This window comes from Helianthus annuus, chromosome 10 (assembly GCF_002127325.2).
Source record: "Helianthus annuus cultivar XRQ/B chromosome 10, HanXRQr2.0-SUNRISE, whole genome shotgun sequence".
Classification (NCBI taxonomy): domain Eukaryota; kingdom Viridiplantae; phylum Streptophyta; class Magnoliopsida; order Asterales; family Asteraceae; genus Helianthus; species Helianthus annuus.
The window spans coordinates 81,757,574-81,769,015 of NC_035442.2; the positions used below are offsets into that span (position 1 = coordinate 81,757,574).

General features: G+C 43.2%; 1 protein-coding gene across 1 annotated transcript; it reads right to left on the reverse strand.

The window, feature by feature from the left end:
- Window positions 1-1,227: 1,227 nt before the first annotated feature.
- Window positions 1,228-5,779, reverse strand: LOC110882011. Its single transcript, XM_022130121.1, has 3 exons — window positions 4,916-5,779; window positions 3,804-4,800; window positions 1,228-3,704 (listed from the first exon to the last, which is right to left on the reverse strand). The coding sequence occupies exons 1-3, from the start codon at window positions 5,777-5,779 to the stop codon at window positions 1,228-1,230; spliced, it is 4,338 nt and encodes a 1,445-aa protein (XP_021985813.1).
- Between the last annotated feature and the right edge of the window lie 5,663 nt (window positions 5,780-11,442).

The following is an 11,442-nucleotide window of genomic DNA, read 5'->3' on the forward strand; positions in this document are numbered from 1 at the left end:
CGTCAGGCCATTGAGCTAGCTGCTCAAAGTTGGGGATTGAGTGCTACTCAAAGTCTCACCCTGGAAGGGTGTGGTTCGTTTTGGTAAACGAGGCAAGATTAATCCGCGGTATGTTGGACCGTTCGAAATCATTGAAAGAATAGGCAAAGTGGCCTACAAACTGAACTTTCCAGCAGAACTCGGTGCAGTTCATAACATTTTCCACGTGTCGAATCTGAAGAAGTGTCTGTCAGATGAGACCCTCATAGTTCCTTTGAAGGAACTCACTATCGACGAGCAGTTACACTTCGTCGAGGAACCTGTTGAAATCACGGACCGGGATGTTAAGGTCCTCAAGAACACTAGAATACCTCTTGTTCGAGTTCGTTGGAACTCCCGACGTGGCCCAGAGTATACCTGGGAACGAGAAGACCAAATGGAACTCAAATATCCCCAGTTATTTCAGAACAATGCAACTACTATATTGTTGGTTGCTAGAGGATTGGGAGATCAAGGGTTCCGAAATGCAATATGATGGCAGCTGATTAACTGTTATTATATGTGTTAGTTTTGTCTAGATAGTGGTAGTCTAGTGGCTTTTCTGTTTGCTAGTTGTTTTGTTTTGGTTTGTTTTTCTGGTTGTTACTGTCATGGGGCATGTCCTATGATGGAACTAGTGTAGGCTCTCTACACTACTTGTGTTTTTTTGGTTGTGAATATATAAAATCACCGGGGTAACCCTTTACCCAAAAAAAAAAAAAAAACAATGCAACTACTACTGAGGCTGAAGCTACTACAGAATTTCAGGACGAAATTCCAAACCAACGGGGGGATGATGTGACACCCCAGGAAAACCAGTAAACGACACAACACAACTAGCTTCCTCAGTAACCGCATGCTAAATTTCGGGACGGAATTTCTTTCAAGTTGGGGATAATGTGACAACCCGTATCTTCAGGTTAATGCTTTAACTTAACACAGTTAAGTTGGTCACACAATCTTTAGCATTGCATGGAACTATGCATTTTTTTTTTTGGGTAAAGGGTTACCCCGGTGAAATTTTATATCAACCAATAAAAGAAACAGGGTGTGCTGTGACATCAACACACACTACTAGTCTTGACAAACCAAGGCTAGAATACAAGAAACAAACCAAAACCCAACAAACAACACAACCAAGCCAAACCGCTAAACTAGGGAAACACGACCCACAAAAACAAACACTGAGAAAAACACACTAGTGACACGTTAACCCGGATCTATCTCCAAATTCTTCGAGATCAGCCACCTTTCCATTATCTTCTTATAATTCGGTTGCCCACCAATCTTGAGACCCATAATCCTAAGCCGAACCGTATCAGTGATAGTTTTTGAGAGAGCCTCAGCACTTCGTTGAAGAGGAGAGAATAAGCGATTGTTCCGTTCCTGCCATATATAATACGTGGACGCCGCTACCATGATTTTGCAAATAATATGCTCCAGAGTTCTTGAGTTTGTATTGGTCTCCATCCATTGCATGATCGATGACCAGGTGTTCGTTACATTCCCCATATCTACCATGTTTCTAACCAGACCCCATACCTCAGACGCATAAGGGCATTGGAAAAATAGATGGTCTTTAGAATCACGATCGTACTTGCATAAAGGACAGCACATGAGCTGTAAATTAGTAGCACTGCCCGCTTCCCACACCGACATCCTATCTTGTGTCTTGAGTTTATCCTTGATAACTAGCCATAGATGAAAAGAGTGACGAGGAATGCATTGAGAAAACCACACCGCATTAGCCCAAGTAACCTTATCATCTCTATACCGCAAATTGTTCCAAACCTCCCAAGATCCAAAGTGCTGAATTTTGCCTTCCAAATCTTTCCAGCCGAACCGATCTTCAACATCCGCTATAAGTTGAGGGATATCAACATTTATAAGGACTGGATAAATATCATACCAAGCTTCAGGCCACAACCATTGTCCAGTCTCAGATATAAGGTCAGCAACCATAGAACTAAGAGAAAAACCAGCATTCGCTATCGCCCTAGGGGAGATAAAAGACCGAAGAGGACTGTATGAACACCAATTATCGCTCCAAGCATTAGTTTGCCGCCCACTTCGAACAGTTATCCAAATAGATGACCGAATACTAGACCGAATAGCCAAGAGTTTCCGCCATCCCCAAGTAATATTACCTTTACATTGAATCTCCCAGAAACTTTTACCTTTCAGCTTATAAGAATGAATCCATTGAACCCACAGCGATTTACGATTCGTTATTATGCTCCAAATGTGAGATGTCAACATGGCTTTATTCACGTCCATGATGCTTCTAATGCCTAAACCGCCCTCATCTTTAGGAGTACAAACATGTTTCCATGCCACTTTTGCCCGAGCCGAACCTTGCAAACCCCCATTCCATAAAAAAGATCGCAATTTTTTCTCCAAATCTCTAATAACACCATGAGGAAGCATAAAGACCGAAGTCCAATAAGAATACATGGCTGCCAAAACCGAGTTAATAAGCTGGAGTCTTCCAGCAAAAGACAAGGATTTAGACACCCAGTTATCTATTCTTCTTTCAACACGCTCCAAAAGAATTTTGCAGTCACTGGCCGCGAGTCTAGTTGATATCAGTGGAACTCCGAGATACCGAACCGGCAAGGAGCCTTCATGGAAGGGCATAACTTCAAGAATTAATATCTTAATGTGCCGAGGAACATTACTGAAGAAAGCCGTACTTTTAGAAGGACTAGGGACAAGACCCGAGATATTAGAGAACTTTCCAAGAGCATCTCTCAGATGTTTAACCGAAACACTATCACCATGAGAAAAAACAAATAAATCATCAGCAAACGAGACACTAACTATCTTTTGTTTTGAGCAACTAGCATGGAATTTAAACGACGTCTGTGAGGCTGCTTGCTGCAAAAGTAGGGTCAAGACTTCCATTACTAGAGTGAACAAATACGGAGACAAAGGGTCTCCTTGTCTAAGACCACGTTTTCCCGCAAAATAACCATGAAGTTCCCCATTAATGCTCAGCGAGTAGGTCACCGTTGAAACACATGACATGATCCAATTCACCATTTTACTATGAAAACCAAATCGGTTGAGGATTGTCTCTAGAAAAGACCAGTTGACTGTTTTGTATGCCTTTTGGATATCAATTTTAAAAGCACATCTAGCCGGGCCTCTACTAAGATGATAATTATGCATCAATTCCTGCGTCAGGAGAATATTATCAGTGATTTTTCTACCCGGAACAAACGCCGACTGGTTTATGCTGACCAAGCTTTCCAAACTCCCTTTAATCCTATCTGTGATGATCTTACTGATGCATTTAAAGAGCACATTACAGCAAGAAATAGGACGGTAGTCAATAACAGAGTTAGGAGTATTAACGAGCGCCAAGATCGTATGGTTGACTTGTTTCAGAAGTTTACCATTTTGAAAGAAATCAAGAACCGCATTCGTTACCTCATCTCCTACAATATCCCACGATTGTTTAAAGAAAGCAGATGTGAATCCATCAGGGCCCGGGGCCTTATTTTCACCAATACTAAACATGGCTGTTTTCACCTCCTCTCGAGTCACTTGTCTTACCATGTTATCAGCCGATACTTGGCTAAGGGTATTAACAAAGAGGTCTTCATCATCAAAATTCTGAACTATCTGATCAGTACCCAAAAAATTTGAATAATGCTCCACAAGGGCAGAAGTAACATCCTCACCTTCAAATCAATTCCCATGTATATCATGAATACAACTAATTTTGTTTCTGAAATTTCTGCTTTTCACCACATTATGAAAATAAGCCGTATTCGAATCACCAGCACACAGCCATTGAACCTTCGATTTTTGCTTAAGGAAACATTCTTCGTCATAGGCCGCCTCCTGAAAATCATGTAGACACTTGGCAGCCAAGTCACGAGCTTCTACGTCAAGGGGATTAGTATCAACTAACTGCTGGGCCGAATCCAGCTCATTACGCAACCTTTTAACCTTTTCATGAAGGTTCCCCTGTTGGTGTAAGAGTTTACGTAGACATGGTTTCAGATTTCTCATTTTCCTAGTAACCGAGAACATAGCATAACCTTGAACATCCTTGGCCCATTCACGAACAACATGCTGCCTGAACTCCGGTTTAGCAGTCAGGAAATTTGGGAATTTAAACGGCTTCTGCTTTTTACGAGGAATAACTGGTAACTTTAAGATACAGGGGGTGTGATCAGAGACCCGATCCGGCTGAAACAAAGCATAAACATCAGGAAATAAATCCATAAATTTAATGTTACTCATGATACGATCTAATTTCTTGAGTACTCCAATCCCTTCTCTAGGCTTTTGGTTCCAAGTGTAATGAAGCCCATGACTCCGAACATCCACAAGCTCAGCAACTTGGATGCAATCAAAAAATTCTCTCATACTAATGGTGTGACTCGAGGGACCGTATAGACAATCCTCCATATTGAGAGCTGAGTTAAAATCCCCTAACACTACCCATGGTTGATCGTGAGCTAAACTAGAATGCTTACAGATATCCTCCCAAAGGGATCTACGATCTTGATATTTATTTTCCGCATAGACAAAGGAACAAAGAAAGGTTTTGGATTCAGCTTTTAACAGAACTTGAGTGTGAATAACCTGGTCAGATTGTGAGAGCACCATGAGATCAACATCCTCTGTATTCCACCCCAAAATAATTCTGGTTCCTCTTTGACATAGACAGCCATTCGAAGTCCAATTCCACCTACGAAAGACCCCCTTACAAACCTTATCAAGATTATTAACATTCACATGCGTCTCCAGAACCGCACAAATACTCAACTGATTTTCATCAATAAAAGTACGAACTTCGTTTTGTTTCAGGGGACGATTTAAACCCCTTATATTCCAGGCAGCTACACTACCCATTAAAACCGCTTGCACCGGGAGTGCTTGCCCCCTCAGACTGAGTACTCTTAACATTATTACCCATGAATTTAGACATTTCAGTTAGGACCCGTTCCAGAACCTCCTTATTCTCTAAACCAGCTTCCTTCTCAGGACTCACACGGCGAGTATGCTCATTATCAGCCTTTGGTTGTTCACCATCTTCAACCGGAGTTAAAACCTGAAACGAGTTCGACACCTGCATAGTAGGCTGATCACTCTTTGCTTTGGTTCCCGATGTACTCGCTCCAGAATTATTTATCTTAGGTCTATATATAACCTTCGGACGCTGTTGTTTCCTTTGGGGAAATGTTTGTCTAGCTACCCGTCTTCTATCAGTTACGAACCCTTCCTCATCTACCGAAACCTGTTTTGCCTTCCCTTTGTCAACCTTACTACATGTATTCTCATCATGGCCAAACAAACAACATGTTGCACACCGAAGTGGTCTCCACTCATATTCAACTTTAATTCGTTCCATAATATAGCCCTCCTCAATCATCTTAGGGATAGCAATAGATATATAATCTTTGAGCTCAGTTTCAGCATTTACCTCTAGCATAGCACGGGCATAACTACTCCTACCCCAATTCTCTGCACACATATCCGCTGTGTATGAATCCAATCTTTTAGGCACTCCCAACTTAGAAGCCAACAAGCTTAAGCCATCATCCGAATAAACTGCAATCGGAACATTATGCATTTTGACCCAAAGAGGAAGCGTTTTAATGCCATCTTTTTTTAAGCTAACCTTCGGCGACCATACATTAAGAAATAAAGGAATTTTCCTTATCAACCACGGACCTCCTTCCAGCACTTTCATCATACCCTCCTTCTCCTCAAACTTGAAGAAAAAGAAACCCGATGAGTTCATCATTAGCTTCGAAAAACCAAACTTCGACCAAACGTTTTTGGCATAATATTCTACCACCGGGAAAGGCAGTCTATTCCCTAGAAAATAACCATATAAAACGTTCTCAAATTTATCCTAGACCTGTTGGACCACCTCTTTAGGAATAACAATGTCAGCATCATCTCTTATCTCAGCCGGTTGCATAAATCTAAAGTTAACCTCCCTTTTGATCCGATTCTTGGACTGAAGTTTGTCAGCATACGAACTCTTGCTATCTTTTTTAGTAGGATCCCAAAAACCCTCATCCTGAATCGTAGCACCCTTATTTTCCACATTACTCGAACTAGGGTTTGCAGGGATGTCCTTCTTGGCTGCCGAATAGTCACCTCCATATCCCCACGTAGCATCCAATTCCACAGGTTTTGAAATCTCAAACAAACCATCAATCACCGACACATTGTTAGTAGAGAACATACCACGTCTCGGCATCATAGGATTACCCTCAATATTTGTTACTCGCAGTCCAATCCCACGCACCAGTGGTGTGTTATCATCGTTCCCAAGTGTACCATGATCCAAAGATTTGATCCCATCACTATTTCCCTCCATGCATGCAAGAACCAAACAGTAGCAAAATGCAACAAGAGAATTCGGCAGAAACCCTAATCAGCCGACAAGTAAAAAATCCCCTTAATTTCGAAAAACACGAGAAATCAAGAGTGTCACACCCCCAAAATCCACCTGCGGATAACACCCGCTTCGAGGGCGTGACTGACCAGGATCCAGCCACCAATTATACCGAATACTTAAGTTGATAACAAAAGTAATACTTACTATTCATAAGCTTAGCAAATATTAAGTTCAGAGTTTTAAAGTTTTAAGTTCCAAAACAGTATTAAGTAGCGGAAGCATAAGTACGGTAGGTTAAAACAAAGTTCATGTTTCAAAATAAGGTAACACCCAACACAAGGGTGAATAGACACTACACGTTCCCAAGCTGCAAGCTCCATCGTCACTGGTTACCTGCAAAGCATGCAGTAAGGGGTCAACAATAATGCTGAGTGAGTTCACTAGTTGTCCAGTTTTTAATTACCAAAAACTTTGTTTCACCGGTTAATTTATCCGTTTATACATGCCCTGGGGAGCTACCCCAAAAGTTAGCGACTAAACTGTTTTTCCAATACCGAACACTAGGTAACCGTTGCGTATCCGCAGGATGCCCCGATGTCAATGTTCTATCATCATTGACGGATTTCTGAGTACATTAGTTCACGACCGTCCCAAACCAGGGCACGGTGTGAGGCTGGTAAACACCTAAATAGCGCTATCAACTAATAACCCGCTCGCCTAACCCGGCGACTAATCGGTATTTGTAGTAGGGACTTGAGTGATAGAGTTTCGTTTAGTGCCGTTAGTTGCAATCCGTATAAACAGTAATTAACCAAAAGGTTTCCCAATACCGGGGAAGAAAATAAGTTTTGTTCCCAATAACTAGGGAAAGTATGTAAATGGTATCCCCTTTTACCAGGGGATAGGGTTGTTAGTCTCGTGTCCCAAACCACCGGGACGCATGCTTTTAAGTTGTGAACTCACCTTGGGTTGCTCGGTAGGTTTAGGTCACTTGTCAATCACGTTGGTCACCACGTCCTAACATGGTTACCGGTATAGGTCAGGTTCGGTGTACAAACATTCACGTAAAACACATACTGGCACGTAACATACATACAGGTAAACAGTCATGGGGTTATTGGGCCAGCCCTAACAGTAACACAGTCAAACAGAACACAGCATCACAAAGTCCATTTAACAGATAGTCCAACACAGAATGGCCCAATAACTAAAATGAACAGCCCACTCGCAACCAGCTGGTCTCGAGTCGCAACCAGGTGGTTTCGGCTTGTCACGCTGTGGTTGCGAGTCGCAACCGTGGTCTCGAGTCATCACGTTTTGGTTGCGAGTCGCAACGGCGTGGTCTCGAGTCGCAATCTCGAGGTTTCGACTTGTCATGCTTTGGTTGCGAGTCGCAACTGCGTGGTTTCGAGTCGGAATACTGTGGTTGCGAGTCGTAATGCCGTTGTTGCGAGTCGGAAACTGTCATTTTCATGTACACGTGATGATGCAGAAAAGACAGTCCAAATTGTACCGAGAATTCAGACCCAAATCCGGAAACTACCAATAAGGTTTCTACAAACACTTTTCCTCATTTGACTAGTAGTAAAAAATAGATCAAACTTTGCCTTATTTGAAATCTTCAACCCACATTCAACAAGTTCATCCTATGTTCATAATTTCTAGGGTTTTCATGCCAACATAATCACACATTTTTGGACCGAAAATCACCTATTTCTAACAAGATTAATATGCAAGAACAAGTAAAACATACACTTAGTGGCATTAACATAACTCGGTTGGCCCTAAACATCCTTAAACCATTATTCCATAACCATTTAAGCATGTTAGCAAGTATCATACATAAGGTTTAACACATATAGTTAAAACTTCACAATCTTCCTAAAAATCATGCATAGTATTTCTTAACCAAGCATAATATTTCTAACCAAACATGCATAAAAATCTAGTTCATACAACATTATAAACCCTATGCACATAATAATCACTAACCGGTTGAAAAGGAGAAGAATGAGCCGAAATAAAGGAAGAAGCCGAGGAGATGAAGTGTCCGAGTTTAGTGGTGATGAACTTGTCCGAGTTTCTTGTCCGGGATCCAAGCTTGAACCGAAAAGAGAAGGAGAGAAGTGGTGTTTGGAGAGGGTTTCTAGTGAGAGAGTTTAAGGGGTGTGTTGGTGTGTAAAATGAAAGAAGTGGGGGAAAGGTGGGATATATATACAAGGGGTCCAACATAAGCCATGGGTTTCGGCCCAAGCCGGTTACGGCTCAAACCGGTTACGGCCCAAAGGCCCACTCGCAACCGCCCGGTTGCGAGTCATGGTCTCGACTCACGTATATTTATATTTAATGCACATACACAACACATATCAAGTAAAAAAAATCACGTTTCCATTTAATAATATTTATATACACACAAAATATTACAAGGTGATCGTTCGGAAAAACCTCGAGTGTCACATTATCCCCAAGTTTTAAGAACTTTCGTCCCGAAAGTTGAAGCAGCCACTGCCAAGCTAGCGTGTTTCAACGGGGTGTCACATCATCCCCCCGTTAGTTTGGAATTTCGTCCCGAAATTCGGTTGTAGCTTCAGTGCTGGGGTTTTCGTTTGGGAATAACTGGGGATACTTGGACTTCATCTGGTCCTCCCGCTCCCAGGTAAACTCTGGGCCGCGTCGTGAGTTCCAACGAACTCGCACAAGGGGTATCTGGCTACGTTTGAGGGTTTTGATTTCTCGATCCGTGATCTCAATCGGTTCCTCAGTAAAGTGTAGCTGTTCATCAATCGCCAGTTCCTTAAAAGGAATCACAAGTGTTTCGTCCGACAAACACTTCTTCAGGTTAGATACGTGAAATACGTTGTGCACTGCACTCAGTTCTGCAGGCAGGTTCAATCTATAAGCAACCTTACCGATTTTCTCGGTAATTTCGAATGGTCCAACATACCGTGGATTCAGCTTGCCCCGTTTACCGAAACGGACCACACCCTTCCGCGGTGAGACTTTAAGTAGAACCCGGTCCCCGACCTGGAATTCTAACGGTTTCCTACGCTTATCAGCGTAGCTCTTCTGACGGTCACGAGCTGCCGCCATGCGTTGCCTGATCTGTGATATCTTTTCCGTTGTATCTACTACCAGTTCTGGGCCTGTAAGCTGACTATCACCAACTTCCGCCCAGCAGAGAGGTGATCGGCATTTACGACCGTACAATGCCTCAAAAGGTGCCGCCTGAATACTAGTGTGATAGCTGTTGTTGTAGGAGAATTCCACCAGCGGTAGATGCTTCTCCCAGTTCTTGCCAAAGTCGATCACACATGCTCTAAGCATGTCTTCCAGGGTTTGGATGGTGCGTTCAGACTGCCCATCCGTTTGCGGGTGGTAAGCGGTGCTCATGTCCAAACGTGAGCCAAAGGATTTGTGCATAGCTTGCCACAATTCGGAAGTAAAACGAGCGTCTCGGTCGGAAATAATAGAAGTTGGCACCCCGTGCCTGGAGACTACTTCCTTTAAATAGATTTCTGCCAAGGTAGAAAACTTGTCCGTTTCCTTAATGGCCAAAAAGTGTGCAGACTTAGTCAAACGATCTACTATCACCCAAATAGAATCATTCCCGCGTTGAGATCTAGGTAGCCCTGTAACAAAATCCATGGAAATCTGTTCCCATTTCCATTTCGGGATTTCGGGTTGCTGTAGTAGGCCTGCTGGTTTCTGATACTCGATCTTGACTCTTGCGCAGGTTAAACATTTGCCAACGTAGGCTGCTATGTGGGCTTTCATGCCAGGCCACCAGTAAGTGGTCCCTAAGTCGTGGTACATCTTATCTGAACCCGGATGTACTGAATAACGGGACTTATGGGCTTCGTCCATCACAAGTTCTCGTAGATCTCCGTAAAGTGGGACCCAAATGCGTCCTGCCACATAGTAGGCGCCGTCTTCTTTCTGTTCTAGTTGCTGTCTCGATCCTCGCAGGGACTCAGCCCTGATGTTTTCTGGTTTCAGAGCTTCAACCTGAGCATTTCGAATCTGGGTAGGGAGACTAGACTGGATGGTAAGTTGCAATGCTCGCACGCGCTTTGGTACAGTGTCTTTCCGGCTGAGGGCGTCTGCTACAACATTGGCCTTGCCCGGATGGTACTTGATGGCGCACTCGTAGTCATTCAGAAGTTCAACCCATCGACGTTGACGCATGTTTAATTCCTTCTGCTTAAAGATATGCTCGAGACTCCTGTGATCGGTGTAAATGGTGCACTTGGTACCGTACAGGTAATGTCTCCATATCTTAAGCGCAAATATCACTGCTCCCAGTTCCAAATCATGCGTTGTGTAGTTCCTTTCGTGTGTCTTAAGTTGTCGAGAGGCGTAAGCAATAACTTTCTCGCGTTGCATCAACACGCAACCGAGTCCATGAATAGACGCATCGCAGTAGACCACAAAGTTGTCAGTGCCTTCAGGTAACGAGAGAATAGGAGCACTGCAGAGGTTATCCTTAAGCCTCTGAAAAGCAGATTCCTGTGCTTCATGCCACTTGTAGGTGACGCCTTTCTGAGTGAGTGTAGTGAGGGGTTGTGCAATCTTTGAGAATCCCTGAATGAATCTGCGGTAGTAACCTGCCAATCCCAAGAATTGGCGAACTTCAGTGGGAGTCTTAGGGGTAGGCCAATTCTTTATAGAGTCGATCTTAGCTGGGTCGACGTGGATTCCATCCTTGTTAACCACGTGCCCAAGGAAATGGACTTCTCGAAGCCAGAAGTCGCATTTCGAGAACTTGGCGTACAGTTGCTCATTGCGAAGGAGTTCGAGGATAAGGCGTAGGTGCTGTTCATGCTCTTCCTGACTTTTCGAGTAGATCAAGATGTCGTCTATAAACACGATCACAAATTTGTCGAGGTAGGGTTTGCATACCCGGTTCATGAGATCCATGAACACTGCAGGGGCGTTGGTCATTCCGAAGGGCATAACGAGGAATTCATAATGACCATAACGAGTCCTGAATGCAGTCTTGGAAATATCTTCTTTACGGACCCTTAACTGATGGTAGCCTGATCGCAGGTCAATCT